Source organism: Nicotiana tabacum, chromosome 10 (genome assembly GCF_000715075.1).
Source record: "Nicotiana tabacum cultivar K326 chromosome 10, ASM71507v2, whole genome shotgun sequence".
In the NCBI taxonomy this organism is placed as follows: domain Eukaryota; kingdom Viridiplantae; phylum Streptophyta; class Magnoliopsida; order Solanales; family Solanaceae; genus Nicotiana; species Nicotiana tabacum.
Genome location: NC_134089.1, coordinates 156,900,055 through 156,918,205, shown reverse-complemented (window position 1 = coordinate 156,918,205; position 18,151 = coordinate 156,900,055). Strand labels below are relative to the sequence as shown.

The 18,151-nt window shown below is 35.8% G+C and overlaps 2 protein-coding genes across 6 annotated transcripts; one reads left to right on the top strand and one right to left on the bottom strand.

Annotated features, from left to right (window-relative positions):
* Positions 1-7,858: 7,858 nt before the first annotated feature.
* Positions 7,859-13,996, top strand: LOC107807435 (putative pentatricopeptide repeat-containing protein At5g09950). Of its 5 annotated transcripts, none has more exons than XM_016631855.2 (3): positions 7,859-11,965; positions 12,194-12,505; positions 13,941-13,996. In XM_016631855.2, exon 1 carries the CDS (start codon positions 7,998-8,000, stop codon positions 11,175-11,177), a length of 3,180 nt encoding a protein of 1,059 aa, XP_016487341.1. In that variant the 5' UTR covers positions 7,859-7,997; the 3' UTR covers positions 11,178-11,965; positions 12,194-12,505; positions 13,941-13,996. The 5 variants fall into 5 exon arrangements, with proteins under 5 accessions (XP_016487341.1, XP_016487332.1, XP_016487325.1 ...); XM_016631846.2 differs by having other exon boundaries at positions 7,859-11,969; XM_016631839.2 differs by having other exon boundaries at positions 7,859-12,073.
* Positions 13,653-17,890, bottom strand: LOC107807463 (cytochrome b561 domain-containing protein At4g18260). Its single transcript, XM_016631862.2, has 4 exons — positions 17,770-17,890; positions 17,412-17,573; positions 15,388-15,536; positions 13,653-14,124 (listed from the first exon to the last, which is right to left on the bottom strand). Exons 1-4 carry the CDS (start codon positions 17,770-17,772, stop codon positions 13,800-13,802), a joined length of 639 nt encoding a protein of 212 aa, XP_016487348.1. The 5' UTR covers positions 17,773-17,890; the 3' UTR covers positions 13,653-13,799.
* Positions 17,891-18,151: the final 261 nt, after the last annotated feature.

Sequence of the window (18,151 nt, the reverse complement as noted above, 5' to 3'; positions counted from 1 at the left end):
AATTACATAGACTGATGAATAGGAGTTGGATGTTACACGTTTTATTGAATTTGTAAAGGTAAAAAGTACATATAAGCTATAGTACTTCAGCAATTCTAGTTATAGAACCAAATATTTTGGTTAAGATGAACCATAACTCCATTGAAGACTTAAGAAAGTCCAAAAAGTTAGTTTTATTTACGAAATTTTTGGGGGCATCTACTGCAATAAAAGGTTAATGTAGGGTGAGAAAGGATAGTAGAAAGAATAAGTGTACTATCTCCTGTAAGAATCCCATAGAATTACAAAAATAGGACTTAAAAATAGTATCATTAACTCAACACCTGCAAAATTAATAAAGTAAAATATGGCAATTTTAAGGGCAATAATTTTGAAAACTTGAATGTGAGGACGACAAAATCTTTGGGTTGTCACATAATTAGAAAAGTTTTGTAGTCACATAATTTTATAATTTTTAAAGGAAAAGTTATTTAAGAAGAAAGAAGTTTGATCGGAGAATTAGAAATAGCAAATTAAAGAAATACAAGTGATTCGGTATTCTATAAAATAATATATTTTAAAGTGTGTAAAATAATTACAACTTGTCGACAATCATAAAAGGAAAAATATTAGCTTTTTTTGAGCTTGTGAAAATATAATTTCTTTAGTTATAGACAGAAATAGATTTTATATATATATATATATATATATATATATATATATATTAAGTTTTAATTGCATTCATAATCTCATGTAGCAAGAGTTTTGCTAATTAAATGTGGTGATTTAAGCTTAATTTCAGAAGAATCAAAGGAATCTCAAGAATTAATTAGTACTTCATATATAGTTTATGCTTAAGAATATTAATTTTCAATTAACCAAATAGGAGATTTTAAAGATAATTCTATATTTATTGATATCACTATCTTTATTTTCAACATTGTCAATAATTTTTATTTTCAATATTTGAATACGCCGTGAATATTTCAAAATTGTAAAATAATTAATACAACAACAACGACCCAGTATAATCCCACAAGTGGGGTCTGGGGAGGGTAATATGTACGCAGACCTTACTCCTACCCCGAAGAGTAGAGAGGTTGTTTCCAGGAGACCCTCGGCTCAAAAAAGCAACAGGAGACGATATATTAGTACCATAAAAATGCATAATAAAATAACAGCAATATAAGAGATATGAAATACAGAATACGAAATAGATGGCTGGTATAGTAAAAACTAGCAGGTAAAGCCCTGCATCAATAGACGATCAATGACATTCTTAGTCTAACTCCTAACTGGCTAGTCTCACTATATTGTGCTTTAGAGATATTCACAACTTTCCCCTAACCTACAACCTTAATGCTCGACCTCCATAATTCCCTGTCAAGGGCCATGTCCTCAGTAATCCTAAGTCGCGCCATGTCCTGTCTGATCACCTCTCCCCAATACTTCTTAGGTCGCCTTCTACCTCTCCGCGTGCCCACTACAGCCAGTCGCTCACACCTCCTCACCGGTGCATCAGTGCTCCTCCTCTGAATGTGCCCGAACCATTTGAGTCTTACTTCCCGCATCTTGTCCTCCATGGGGGCCACGCCCACCTTCTCTCAAATATCTTAATTCCTAATCTTATCCATCCTTGTATGCCCGCACATCTACCTCAACATCCTCATCTCTGCTACTTTCATCTTCTGGATGTGTGAGTTCTTTACCGCCAACATTCAGTTCCATATAACATGGCAGGTCTAACCACCGCTCTATAAAACTTAACTTTTAGTAACGGTGGCACTTTCTTGTCACACAAGACTCTCGACGCTAACCTCCATTTCATCCACCCCACCCCTATACGGTGTGTGACATCCTCGTCAATCTCCCGATCCCCTGAATAACCGATCCAAGGTACTTGAAACTACCCCTCTTGGGAATGACTTGAGAGTCAAGCCTCACTTCAACTCCCGCTTCTGTCGGCTCAACTCCAAATTTGTATTCGAGGTATTCCGTCTTCGTCCTGCTCAACTTGAAACCTTTAGACTCAAGAGCATGTCTCCAAATCTCTAGCCTCTCGTTGACGCCGCCTCGTGTCTCGTCAATTAGAATAATGTCATCAACAAATAGCATGCACCATGACACCTCCCCTTGAATATGATGAGTCAGTGCATCCATCACCAGGGCAAATAGGAATGGGCTGAGCGCAGACCCTTGGTGCAACCCCGTAATAACTGGAAAGTGTTTAGAGTCGCCCCTACTGTCCTAACCCGAGTCTTAGCTCCAACATACAATCACCATAATATAGTCAACCGAGACCCCTTTATCCTCTAAGTAGCTCCATAAGACCTCCCTAGGAACCCTATCGTACGCTTTCTCCAGATCAATAAACACCATGTGGAGATCCTTCTTCCTATCCCTGTACTGTTCCACCATCCTCCTAATAAGGTGGATAGCTTCTGTGGTAGATCGCCCCGGCATGAACCCGAACTGGTTGTCTGAAATAGACACCGTCCTTCGCACTCTCATTTCTACCACTCTCTCCCAAACTTTCATGGTATGACTTAGTAATTTGATGCCCCTATAGTTGTTACAGCTCTGGACATCACCTTTGTTCTTATACAACGGGACCATTGTACTCCACCTCCACTCTTCAGGCATCCTATTAGTCTTGAATATAACACTAAACAATGCAGTAAGCCATTCCAAGCCTGCTCTACCCACACACCTCCACAGTTCAACCGGAATTTCGTCTGGCCCGGTAGCTCTGCCCCTTCTCATCTTACGCATTGCCTCCATGACTTCATCGATCTCAATGTCCCTACAATTACTTAATTCATGGTGACTGTCGGCATTCCTCAATTCCCCAAGTATAATATCCTGATCCCCTTCTTCACTTAGAAGTTTATGAAAGTAGGTCTGCCACCTCCTCTTAATCTGGTCATCTCCCATCAAAACATTGCCGTCATCATCTTTTATGCACCTCACTTGGTCCAGATCCCGAGTTGTCCTCTCTCTCGCCTTAGCGAGTCGGAATAACTTCTTCTCCCCACCTTTGTTCCTTAGTTCCTCATACAGACGAGCAAAAACTGTCGTCTTAGCCTCCGTCACTGCCATCTTCGCCTCCTTCCTAGCTACCTTATACCTTTGACTGTTCTCTCTCTTCTCCTCCTCGTCAGTGCTCCCTACTAACCGCAGGTAAGCCGCCTTTTTTGCTTCCACTTTACCTTGGACAACTGCATTCCACCACCAATCTCCTTTGTGGCCACCATTGTGGCCCGTAGATATCCCTAACACCTCTCTCGCCGTCTTTCTTATACAGTCCGCCGTCGTCGACCACATTGTGTTTGCGTCCCCACTACTTCTCCAAGCTCCCGTTGCCGATAATCTTCCTTCCAACTCCTTAGCTTTATCCTTAGTTAAGGCGCCCCACCTAATCCTGGGGCGTCCTTGTACTGACCTCTTCTTCCTCCTTATCCTAATACAAATGTCCATCACCAAAAGCCTATGTTGCGTTGAGAGGGTCTCACCTGGGATAACCTTGCAGTCCTCGCACAACCTTCTGTCGCATCTCCTGAGGAGGAGATAGTCAATCTGAGTCTTTGGTAAGTAACCAAATGTTCATCCCGCTTCGTAAAACTCGAGTTCGCAATGACTAGATCGAAAGCCTTGGCAAAGTCCAACAGCGAAATGCCCCCTCCGTTCCGCTCCCCGAAACCAAAGCCGCCATGCACCTCAGTGTACCCACCTGCAGATGACCCAATATGACCATTGAAATCTCCTCCTATGAATAACCTCTCAGAAGGCGGTATACTACGAACAATCTCATCCAACCCCTCCCAAAAGCGCCTCTTAATATCCTCATCCAAGCCTGCTTGCGGTGCATACGCGCTAACGACATTTAAAGTACCCTCACCCACCACCAACTTAATAGTCATTAGTCTATCATTTACCTGCCTGACCTCTACCACGGACTCTCTAAGATTGCTATCTACCAAGATACCCACTCCATTCTTTCCCCTCAGGACACCAGAGTACCACAACTTATACCCATCCACGTTTTTCGCCCTCGATCCGACCCACCTAGTCTCCTGGACACACGCTATATTAATCTTCCTTTTCTGCAGGATTTTCACCAACTCTATGGATTTACTCGTTAGTGAACCTATGTTCCATGACCCGATTCTCAACCTATAGGCTCCCTTGCCCCCTCTACCTCCCCTGCTACCCGTCCCACCCCCTGACCCCAGCCCCACACTCTGCCCTACCCGAGGACATGCCCTTATTCTATCATCCCAGACTGCAGCCACTACACCTACAACAATCTAGAGAAGACTCGCTAGTGCACAACGGACAACAAATCAGACTAGAAGGAAACAAGTGGTAACTAGTATCCTAGTTGAAAAATTTAACTATTGCGAAGTAAAGTAACAGTAATTTAGCTAACACCAAAAGGGAAACAGTAAAACAGGAGATACCAACTCCCAATAACAAAACATGTGGCTAATTTGTTGTACTCGATGTAGTTGTACGCTCACGCACCACTTCCTACCGCCCTTTGCTGACACTCGCCCAGGTTGCTCTCCTTTGCCAGTGCTCGTGCGCCCAACTTGTCTCAAATACTCCGAGAATTCCTGAAAACACAGAAAATACCACGACCCAAAACCAGAAGGAGCTATCACCGCTACCACTGGTATAGCCCCAACAATATAAAATGTACCAAGAAAGGAGAAGAAGAAAACGAGAATATAAGGGTGTGGGGGCAGATTTGGGACGCAAAAGGACAAAACCAATAAACCTAAAAGGAATGTTAAAAATAAAAGGACAAAACAAAAAGAGAAATAACAATGTACGACTAGACTGTGGAGTAGAGAAAAAAGGGTAAAAAAGAAAACGTATGAAAATAAATTCAAACCTAAAAATCAGATATCCAACAAGCAATAGATAGATTTCCCAACTCACCCTATTTCTCTTAAACCTTAGATCTAATATCCATTTGAGACCCTTAGATCTAACAGTCAAAATAATGGAGAACTCAATTAATTGAATTAATGATAAAAATCGATACAACGAGCCAAAATATTCGGGGGGAAATGTTAAACACAACAGATCTGAAAAAATGAAAAGGATGTACTTACGATTGAAGCAAAACAAAAATGAAAGGAGCTGTCCAACCGATCTAAATAACAATTAGAAAAAAAAAACTAATTACATGAGAACTGTACTTGGTTCAATGGGAATAAATATAACCTCATACAATTACCAAAATTCAAAATAGTTTTAATATCTTCTTTTTTCCTCTCTTCATCCCCAAAATATTTGTAAAACCTCTTTTATAGAAGAAACAAATTTATTTAACACAAATTATAAGAAAGAAAAAAAATTATGACTTGTTCATGCAAAGAAAAAAATTTCTCATAGTCGTAATATGTTTTTCGTAAAGAATAACTATAATATAAAAGACTTTCAAATTTTAAATATTCAATAATTTTTCGTAAAGATAACTGTAAAGACGTAGATTTTGACAATCTCTAAAAAGAACATGAAATAAGGTGCATCAAAAAATTAGTAGCAGAAGAGATAAATATTTATAAAACACATAAAATGACTCATATAATAATAAAATTCCAAATAAATATATTTCCAATATATAAAAGGAAAGCTTCATTTCACTTCTTTACCATTTTAGCTTTTATTGTTGACGAAATTATTTATTTTAAATCAAATGCAAAGTAAGGATTATAGGTTATGTTCTGAATTCTAATCTTTTAAGTTATTTAGTTTTTTTAATCAAAAAAAAGTTATTTAGTCTGTACATACTCAATGAATTTTTAAGATAAAAACAGAGTTTGAACCAAAGCTACTAAATTTGATCGAACACGTAGCCAGCACTCTAGCTCCGCCCCTGCTTCAAACTTATTTTGTGTTTATCTTGAACTCATTAAGATTTTAATAATGTATTTTTTTTTACTCTTATTAGAAAAACTCGTGTTTTCATCTTCTAGAATTATCTAACACAACAAAATCTTCAATTACTCCAACTTTTATACTACGATATTTATAACTTTAGTTTAGAGTCTTTACACAATTTAACCTACTGACCTTACAAGAATTTTAATAAAAATAATTAAAGCAAATTAATAAAATAAAATATTTTAAAACTATATCTGAAAATAACATTAGGACAAATTTTTATAAGCATATATGATCTCACTAAAGAAGCAAAAATATTGGAGGTTTAAGGATAAAAGATATAGTAAGACCTAATAAATGCTCCAGTTATAAAAGAAAATTTGGCTCCAAAATTGCCTAAATTTTACCGGAACGTATAGGGACAAATAATACACCCTCTCTATCCTAAAAGAATTGTCATATTTCATAATTCGAAAGGTAATTTGACTAAACCTGGTAGTTAAATTAGGTTTGATTAATTTAATATTTTAAAATTAAAATTTAGATATTCAAAAATTATATAGAAAATACCATAAATTACAATTCTTCTATCAATATAATAATAATTATTTTTAAATATTGGTTAAATTTTATATAAAAATTTAACCATCGAAAAAAATAATTTAATAAAGAGCAAAAAAGATTCATAAATAAATTACCATAATACTAATATAGACCAATAACAAAGACCCATGTGGGAATTCTTAAGACAGAGAAAAAATGCAAAAGTGAGAATTTGAAGGGAAAAACCCAATAGCAACAAACACGTGTAGAGCTGCATATTACCAATAAATAAAATTCCTTTATTACCCACAAAGATGTAAGGACGAAAAAACTTTTTTATCCGTGCTTATATGTAGTGTAGTAGTAAAACTATAAATAGCAATTTGTTTTACTATAGAACTCTCTTAATCTGCCATAAGATGTTAATTGCATTTACCTGCTAAGAGTATGTAAATATTATTATATTATTTATCTACTTACGTTTTTTCCAAGAAAGTAAAGGAGCGTTTGCAACTGGGACCCAAAAAGGCCACTTGTCTAAAAAATAAAAAAGCCTCATAGAATTGGCTAACTCTGCATATTCCCTAAATGCCCCTGTGTGGACGACAAAAATCTGCTATTCTCGCTTATTAATATTAGTAATTATGCATCTTTCACGACAACATTTGTAAATGCTACCAATTGAAGAAAGAGGGAGCTTTAATTGATACTTTCTGCGGTCCAAAATAAGTGATTTTTTGGATGTTTTCATACAGATTAAGAAATCCACATTTTAGTATTAATTAGCAGTAGAATTGACCATATTAACCTTTACTATCTCACATAAACACTCCTAACACATATTCCAACACTATTTACTCCAAGAACAATATAGGAAAAAAATAATTAATTCATTCTTGAAATCTGGAAAAATCACTTATTTTGGATCATAAGAAAAAGGCCAAAAAATCACTTATTTTGGACCGGAGTGAGTAGGATATTGTAGCTCTTCTTTCAAATGAAAAGAGGTTATCTCTGGCGGAGGCAAGATTTATGCTAAGACAATGGCTAGTGGAAAATATAATAACCCCTTAGCCACTAAGTTATGCTTTTGGGTTGTGGGATTTAAAATATAGTAATATATAGAGGCACAAAAGGAATTTTACCCTATATTTTGTCATTTTCCGGTGAAGGAGGTTCGGGTGAACCCCCTTCTAGCCTCATAATCCGCCCCTTATTATTGTGCTCAATCTCGTCATGACCTCTAACCTAATATTCCCTCAGTTCCAATTTATGTGACATACTTTGTCTATTTAAAAAGAATTAATATATTTAGTATTAATTTTAATTAAAATTTTCATTTTAACTCTTAATAAAATAATTTATAGTGGCATAATTATTTACTACTACCACAAGTTCTAAAGGTCATTATCTCTTTTGATTAATGGAATTAAGATGGACTCCAACATTAATAAGTGGGAGGGACCTGCTACCATTTTTTAAAGTCATCAAATGAAATTCTTCAGAGCTGAAATGGCGCCAAGGTTAAAATGAGGCAGCAAAATATTTTCGAGCTCTATCAGCGGTGACAATTTCTCACCATGTTTATGGCAGCACTTATACAATCACGAAACAAACTACTACTCCATCGAAGTCCAATCCCCACTTATACTTTCAGCACATTTGCAGCTTCAGTTCTCCAGTCTTTTTCGAATGACTTTGCTTATCCCACCATCACCACAACAAAAGATAAAGCTTTTCATCCATACCAAAAGCCAGCCTATTCTGTTTCTACAGTTTCAGACAAGTGCGAATTTCTCGTGCAAAAATACCTGTTCTCTTGTTCTGAATTCGATGCGCATAGACTTCATTTGGATATTATTAAAAATGGGGTTAATAAAGATTTGTATTTGTGTAACACCCTTATTAATTTGTATGTGAAAGGTGGTGATTTGGTCTCTGCTCGTGATGTGTTCGACGAAATGCTGGACAGAAATCTAGTTTCGTGGGCGTGCTTGATTACGGGTTATTCCCAAAATGGGATGCCTGATGAGGCATGTAGTGTTTTTTGTGAAATGGTCTCGTCAGGGTTTATTCCTAACCATTATGCTTGTGGTAGTGCTTTGAGAGCTTGCCAGGGTTTAGGTGCTTGTGGGCTTAGGTTGGGTATGCAAATCCATGGTTTGCTTTTGAAAACAGGGCATGCTTCTAATGAGGTTGTTTCCAATGTCTTGATCTCGATGTATGGAAGTTTTGCAGGTACTGGTGATTATGCGTGGCGTGTTTTTGAAGAGATAGAGAATAAGAATTCAGTATCTTGCAATTCTATTATTTCAGTTTACTCTCAGCGAGATGCAGTTTCTGTGTTTCAGCTCTTCTCTGATATGCAAAAAGAGGATCTGGGGTTTATTTTTAAGCCTACTGAGTTCACTTTTGGCAGCTTAATTACAGCTGCTGCTAGTCATGTTAATTGTGGTTTGTTTTTGCTGAAGCAGCTACTGGCTAAAATAGAAAAGTCTGGACTTCTGAAAGACTTGTATGTGGGAAGTGCTCTGGTAAGTGGTTTTGGAAGGTTTGGGTGTCTCGATAATGCTATGAAGGTTTTTAAACAGATGGGTACAAGGAATGCAGTGTCCATGAACGGGCTGATGGTCGGATTGGTGAGACTTGGTCAAGGAGAAGTCGCGACCAAGTTTTTTATGGAGATGAGAGACTTGGTTAAAATCAATTCTGATTCATTCGTTGTTCTTTTCGGTGCTTTTCATGAATTCTCTTTGTTGGAAGAAGGGAGAAAAAGAGGTAGAGAGCTACATGGCTATGTTATCCGAACTGGTTTGCGCGACTCCAAGGCTGCTATTGGAAATGCTCTGATTAATATGTATTCTAAATTTGGTGAAATACAGATTGCTCGTTCTGTTTTTGAGACCATGCTTGATAAGGATTCAGTATCATGGAACTCTATGATCTCCGCTCTAGATCAAAATGATTATTTTGAAGATGCAATATCAATCTTCCAGATGATGAGAAGAACAGGTCTGATGGCGTCAAATTACTCATTGATAAGTTCTTTGAGTTCTTGTGGAAACCTGAATTGGATAAGATTTGGGGAACAACTGCACAGTGAAGGGGTAAAGTTAGGACTAGATTTTGATGTTTCAGTGTCTAATGCTCTTCTTGCTTTATATGCTGACACTGGATGTGTGGCTGAATGCAAGAAATTGTTTACCTTGATGCCAGAATATGATCTAGTTTCCTGGAATACCATTATCGGTGCATTAGGTGATTCTGAGACATCTATTTCTGAAGCTATAGAGTACTTCATACAGATGATGCGTGCTGGATGGAGTCTCAACAATGTGACGTTTATAAATATTCTTTCAGCAATATCACCTCTTTCTCTTCTTGGTCTTCGTCAAATCCACGCGCTGGTGCTAAAATATAGAGGAATGGATGCTAATGCTATTGAAAATTCATTTCTTGCTTGCTATGGTAAGTGCGGGGAAATGGATGACTGTGAGAACATATTCTCTCGGATGTCTGAAAGGAAGGATGATATGAGTTGGAACCTAATGATCTCTGGATATTTACACAATGAGGTTTTACCAAAAGCCATGGATTTAATCTGGCTTATGCTGCACAAGGGTCAGAAATTAGATGGCTTCACATTTGCCTCTGTTCTCAGTGCATGTGCCTCAATTGCAACATTGGAGCATGGAATGGAAGTTCATGCTTGTGCGATTAGATCCTGTTTGGAATCTGACACTATTGTTGGGAGTGCTCTTGTTGACATGTATGCCAAATGTGGAAGAATAGATTATGCATCAAGGTTTTTTGAGTTAATGCCTCTACGAAATATATATTCATGGAACTCAATGATTTCTGGTTATGCACGGCATGGACATGGACATAAAGCACTAGAGCTTTTTACAAAAATGAAGCTGGAAGGTCAAACACCTGACCATGTTACATTTGTTGGTGTCTTATCAGCTTGTAGCCACGTGGGATTTGTTGAGCAGGGCAAGGATTACTTCGATTCCATGAGCAAACAATATGGTCTGACACCTCGGATTGAGCATTTCTCATGTATGGTTGATATCCTGGGACGAGCAGGTGAGATGGATAAATTGGAGGACTTCATCAATAAAATGCCATTAAAGCCCAATACACTCATTTGGAGGACTGTGCTTGGAGCCTGTGGTCGAGCAGGGAGTCGTAAAACAGATCTAGGTAGGAAAGCTGCTCACGTACTCTTAGAGTTGGAACCTCATAATGCTGTGAACTATGTGCTTCTTGCAAATATGTATGCTTCGGGAGGGAAATGGGAGGATGTGGCAGAGGCTCGGCGTGCAATGCGAGAAGCTACGGCGAGGAAAGAAGCTGGATGCAGCTGGGTTAACATGAGAGACGGTGTTCATGCTTTTGTGGCCGGTGATCACTCACATCCAGATAAAGACGCAATTTATGAAAAACTTACGGAATTGCACAAGAAGATTAGGGATGCAGGGTATGTGCCACAAATTAAATATGCCTTGTATGATCTTGAACTGGAGAATAAGGAAGAACTCCTCAGCTATCATAGCGAGAGACTTGCAGTTGCCTTTGTTCTTACACGGAAATCAGATATGCCAATAAGAATAATGAAAAACCTCCGAGTTTGTGGGGACTGTCACTCCGCCTTCAAATACATATCACAAGTTGTTGGGAGACAAATAGTATTACGAGACTCCAACAGATTTCATCATTTTTCTGATGGAAAGTGTTCATGTAACGATTACTGGTGACAGATCAAATGTTGTTTAACTTGGAGAAATGGATGCTGCTTAATGAAGCATTAAACCAATGGAAAAGGTTCAAGCATATCATGTCTGAAGTATGGGGAGGGAAGTAGTTAGTGTGTAAGGGTGTTGCATCAAGGATTCTGCTGAGCACCTCGACATGAAGTTACTAAAGTGTGCCATAATTTTGTATTACTTGCCATATTTCTTAAATATTTTATGGCGTGAATCAGCTAGAATGACAGTAAATACACCATGAAATCAAAGGAGCATGAAGAAGGTAAGGAGAATTAAGCATATCAAACCCACTGTAAAACTGTATCCAAGTTTTTGGTAGACAAGTTATTATAAAGACTCCTGCTGATTCATTGTTTTGTGCACCCAAGTGAGTGACTTAATGGTCAATGAAGTTGGAAAGAGCCTTGGCAGATCAGGGTTCAAAACTTCAAATACCAGCAGAAGCAAAAAATAATGATAGATGATTTCTTCTTATCTATCTAAGCTTGGCGGACAGAGTTACCCATGTATTTGTACTGGTTGAAGGTAGCATGTTTCCCGGTGAATTAGTCGAGGTGGGCACAAGCTGGCCGGTACACCGCCATTATTGAAAGTAAAATGATTTCATCATTTATCTAATGAGAATTGTTAATGTAATAATTATTGGTGGTGGATCAAATGTTGTCTAAGTCTAACTTGGAGAAAGGGATGTTGCTTAATGAGGCATTTCACAACAGACGAAGCAAATGGGAAAGGCTTAGCGTGTCATGACTGAAGTCTGGGAAGGGAAGCATTTGGTTTGTAAGGCTTGAGCTATTTATTTACTTAATACTTTCTTTTCCTTATCAGAAAAAAGGGTTGAACTATTTATTCTGGTGGTGATCTCAACCTGAAGTTACTAAAACGTAACCATACTTCTGGTTTTTATTAAATTACTTGTCATATTTCCATATTCGTTCGATATCTGTGGCATGATTGCTAGAGTTATAGCAAATGACAACATGAAATCAAAATTGCATGTGCAGGAACTTTATCAAAGGTGCTCTTGCACATTAAAGCCCTTTGGTTTTGCTGGACAATTTTATTGTGCAAATTCCAACAGATCGTATAAAGTCCAGTTTTCAATCTCTAAAGAACTCATCCTTTGTGTGGCTGGTGCATGGGAAGCCTAATCTTGTCGTCAAGTTAAACAGACACCCAAGGTATTCTATAAATACTGTGGGATGATCGCGTGAGAATACAGCTGCCAGCTCGAGGAAGAAGTTGACAGCAGTATGAACGAAAATATTCAACATGGTTAAGGACAAGTCCATGGTCAACTTGTTGATTAAAGGCAGGTATGTTCCTGGGCAGTATGTTTTCCTTTGCGGTAACTTCTCTCGTTCATCTCACAATGTTTGATAAAAGTGTGTCTATATTACCCAGAAGGTTTTACTTCTGTTCGCTACATGTGCGGGACAAGTCCTCTTGTTCAGTCCGCAAGTAGCTACAAACTAATGTTACATTTTAGATGGACACAATAACATGCAAGGAGGAGGATGAATGACTGAGTCAAGATTTCTCACTCTAGGAAAAGCATGTTTTGGCAAAGAGAAAGATGTTGTCACTGTTTGTACTCAGTATTAGCTCTTACATGTTTGAAGTTAATTACGTGGAAAAAGACAGGATTAGTTATTTTTTTTGCTAAGACAGGATTAGTTGTTTTACCAATATCTTGTCCTTTTTATTTTTTGAAATAAAATGGCTAATATACGGATATCTTGTCGTTTGTTTGCAATAGCATTCATTTTGTTTACTTCTCTTTCTTAATAAGTTATTAGCCCAAAAAAAATTAATCTCATATTTTTTCCGATATTACTACTACTTTTTACACTGAAATATGCATGAACTTAGTATTCTTTGCTACATTTGGGGCGTTTTGTCATCCTTTCCACCCCTTGTCATTTTAGTAAATTGCAATCGCGACAGTTATGTGCAGCTATTTCCATGATTTGTATAAATACCTTGTATAAAGATTCACACTGTTTCTGTCACGAATAGTGAAACTATGTAAGTTTGTGAAAGTCCCTGTAAACTCTCGAAATGTATGGTCATTGTTGTAGATTAACTGTGTACTTCTTATCATCAGTTCATCACATATTTACAGTATTACATTTAGCAGTTAAGTGATTCTTAGCAAAATGTGATCCACTGGGGACACATTTCACTTGCTTGAGAGTGTCTGTTTGCATTTTAGGTATCACCGCAAGAACTAGAGGTAGTTCGAACAAGCTTGCATATGTTGTGATCGTGCATGCTGTATATGTTTAATTCGTTGATTGAGCCTCTCGTGATAGTGAAGCCAGTTTTATTTAGTGTATCTTCAGATCAAGTACAGATATAAACATCAGTTAACTTTCCATATATATCATCACTGCAGGTGCAGGGGGATTATCCTTTTTGCTAGTTACAAATTTTAAACCAAAAATGTAAGGCACAAAGATGAACACAAAATCTCTCATATTATAGGCTATATATGATGCTCTACATTGACAGTGCAGAAAAACTCTCATATTTGTTTGTGAAATTGTAACAAGGTTGGAAAGAATTCACTGTTAGTAAAAGGCAAACTGATTTGTCCGTCTTGAAGTCTTAGCATGGCTCAGATGATGATGGCATGGCTGACAATTCCTTTTTCTCATATGTTGATGATGTTTCTTGATCCGTTGGTTGTACTGGTTCATTTCCTAAAATCACTCCTGATTGCATTATATAGTGCCATTTTTGTTGCAGGAGATAGATGAACACGATAACAGCAATCTCAACAGTGAAAGTCAAGTTCCAAACACTTGTGCTTCTCAATGTTTTTGTGTGATAGGCCTGTAAACCTGTATATATGTTGATGATTCCCAGTAAAGAAACTGTGATTCCAAGAAGCCAATGAACTGAGAACCATATACTCCTTCCTTTGCTTCCCCTGTACAGAAAGAACAAAAAAACAGTACTAAACTGCAGAGATTAACCTCTCTGGTGAAATTATGGTATACATAATTTTTACACAAATAGCCTGCCGGATTCACTATTCACATTTCTTATCTGGTATGTACATAGATTATATACTGACATATTATATATGGCTTATATATGTTATACATCCTTAAGTTATTTTTAGTGTAAGCGGTTGGGTGCAGGGGCCCCTATCATAAAGCAAGTAAAGCAATTGCTTTAGGCCCCATATTTATGGAGGCCCCATTTTTTGTTACGCCTAATAGGTTATGTATACGTTTAAAAATAATCTGTGAAGTGAAAAAGTTCGTTTTCTTTCTTTAACAAATATAGAGAAGAAGGATTTGCAACTGCTCTGATTTTTGCAAAGAAAATTGCACTTGAAATAAATATCGAACCCGAATTTCGTATGAAACATGTGATGTATAGGAAGTAACAATTTGATGACGATGTTGATAATGAAATTTCCAGATCTTTCGATAAGTCCTTTAGAGGACGGGTTATTCACATTTCATTTGATGGTCACAGGCAAATTGAAAGTTAAGCAATGGGATTCCCCGGGGAAAAAATAGAGATGTCTCCTACGTTAACCATTGATTACTTTTATATAGTATACAAGGTTACTTTTTCACTTCAAAATATATTTGAACAATTCGAAGCATATGAAAATATTTTTGGTTTTCCATTTAGTGGTAAAAACTAAGATCACTAGATGATGGAAATTTGAAAAAATATTATCTTTAATCTTGAATGTTCCTTAAAGCATAATAATCAATTCTATATTGATGGTTTAAATTTATTTTTTTGAATTAAAAGTATTAAGGAAAATAGTACAATTAGAAAATAGTAGTAAATTGATACACTCAATCAAATAAAAAGATTTGATTCTTTTCCAAATGCCTATATTGCTTATGGAATAATGTTAATAACTCATGTTACCGTTGCTTTAGTGGAAAGAAGTTTTCAAAAATTAAAATTAATAAAATCTTACCTAAGTTCAACAATGTCTCAAAAGAGGTTAAATGGATTAGTTCAACAATGTCAATTGAGAAAGACTTATTAGGAGAAATTAATTATAAAAACTTATTAATAATTTTGCATCTAAAAAAGAGCTAGAAAAATAGATTTAAAAAATTAAGACCCCTTATAAAATTTGACTTTAGGACACAAAACTTGTTGACCGCCCCTGTTGGATGGACAGCTATTTAGGTTAATTTTTCTTACACATCATTACCTGTCAGGCCGTAAAAAGCCAGTGCCTGTTTGCAGCCATATGACACCATAAAGAGCTAAGCCAATCCTTTGATGATTATTTTTGAAATAGTTTTCAAAGCTTCTTATTGACATGATTGCTGCTGCTGTTACAAGAAGAAGAGATAGTACCTGGCAAATAACCAAAAATATAGTAATGAAATTCTATGCACTACTACATAATGATAAAATTGTACATGGACTTTCTAAAGCCAATGTGGTCAGCTATCAAGTATCACATGATAAAATAGACGGTTATACCTAACCTCATAATTAACTTGACTTGTGCTCATTTCTGGATAATATAAACTAAGAGAGCTAGTTGTAGTACTCAAAAATGATAATTTGTTCTTCCTTCTTTACTTTCCCACCAAGCATTCATCACTGCTATTAATCACACTTGAGCTCTTACTCTTTTTCAGTATCATTAGAGGTGAAAAGTGGGGTACTTCTATCTAATAAATAAGATTAAAATTTGTAATAATGACATTAGGTAACTGCTGAGATAATACTACTTGTCATACCAATAAAAGAAGTACAACTAGACTTTTCTATAACATATCGCTATATAATAGCCACTCACTATAAAAGCCAAGTTTTTTGTGGAATCTAATTTCATTTATAGTCACTCAACTATGTTTCAATTTACTAAAGTCACTCAACTATTTTTTGTCACTTAAAAGTAAGTAAACTTTCACATTGTCACTTAAAAGTCATTTTGGCTCAAATTCCTACCATAAATATGACATGACATAAAATTTAATGAGAAAAATCCAAAAATAAATGCCACATAAGCTTAAATGGATCATACCAACTTTAGATCCATTTCTTCCTTAATGCGATTTGACCATAACCCAAATGGGTTTCAATAGGATGAAAAAACACACATCCCTAATAAAATTAGGTCTTGTGATTTTTTGAAGGGATTTTTATCGTAAAAATACAATATTTCTTTTGTCTAAATAATTGCAATAGGTTGTCTGTAATTGCATGTTCATTGTGAAAATAGACTCTTATTAGCTTTATTATTATTCTTTTATGCTTATGATACATTAATATGTTATGTAAGATGAATACAATACTATATAATTTCACTAAAAAATTATAAATATGTTATGTGAGTTGGATACAGTAGTATTTTAACTTCAATAGAGTTATAAAACGACTCGGATGTGCATACAAACAAGGTAAGAATTTTTTTAGTATAGAATAGTTGTAAATGGGCATTATGTAACAGAAAAGGCAAGAATTCTGTAGTATAGGATAATTATTTTAAACTAATGTGAAATTTGATATTTTCTTTTATTGAAAGCATTTGGGTTATGAGTCAAATCACATTAAGGAAGAAATTGATCTAAAGTGGGTATGATCCATTTAAGCTTATGTGGCATTTATTTTTGTATTTGTCTCATTAAATTTTATTCCATGTCATATTTATGGTTGGGTTTGAGCCAAAATGACTTTTAAGTGACAATGTGAAAGTTTAGTTACTTTTAAGTGACAAAAAATAGTTGAGTGACTTTAGTAAAATTGAAACATAGTTGAGTGACCATCAGTGAAATTAACCCAATTTTTATGCTATATGTTATAATATATGTTCTCTATAACATCACTTAGCTATAATAGTCAAAAAAATTCGGAACAAATGAGATTGTTATAAAAATGTTTGATTGTATACTCTTCCAAGACTGCACAAAGGTTAATTACGACCTTTACCACATCCAGGGACAGGGATGAAAAGTGTTGGTAAGGGGTTCAGTTGAATCCCCTTCAAGAAAAATTATACTATAAAAAGCGGAATGAAAACGAAGTTTTTTTTTTTAGTTATATACATTTATATGTAAATAGTTGAATTCCTTTGACATAAGGAAGGTTCTATTATTATAGTGGCAAAAGGGGTAAATGTGACATTTTAACATTTTTCCGAATCCCCTTATATAAATTTTTAACTCCGTCATTGTCACATTCACATTCACTGTGAAACAAAAGATAAAAAGGACTAATTACCTGTAAAGTAGCATGAATATAAAGAATAATCTTTAGCCTTCTTCTACATTCTTGTCTATATGACATTCTTATTACAAGAATCCCAATAGGCATCAAGAAACCCATGGAAGTCCAGAGAAGAAATCCATGTAGCATAATTTGATATGACAACTCAGGAGTTAACTGAAATTTAAGATAACATAATTAGTTGCTGCATAATAATAAATGTATGAATAACCTCATGGATTATGTGTTTATAACTGCGTTGGTAAATAATCTTTTGTGTGTGATTTTGAGATGAGCAGATGAATGGTAGAAGAGCAAAAAAGAAAATTGCCATGTGAACAATGAAAACTACCAATTTCTATATGGGACTTACCATGTTGCGATCATATAATATGTACTGCTAATGCTACAAAAACTGAGAAGAAAAATGTCAAAGTGAAATGCTTTAGACAAATCACAAATGAAAGAATGTTTGGGCATAGTGTTTAGATTACTAGTTGTTTATGGTGTATATATATTTCATAGAGAGGAAAAGAAAGTAGGGACATGGGAGTTAGGTTGTGATTTCAACCTGGTGGGACCTTATGGCAGACTTTTCTTTTTTATGAAACAGTTCAATCCATTATTGATATTGTTCGATGTAGGTCTAGACTTACGACTTTAAAATCGATCATTAAAATTTGAGGTTTACATTCTTATATGTCCAATATCTCTCGTATCTTTTACCGATGTAAAATATGTGCCTAGAGTATTAC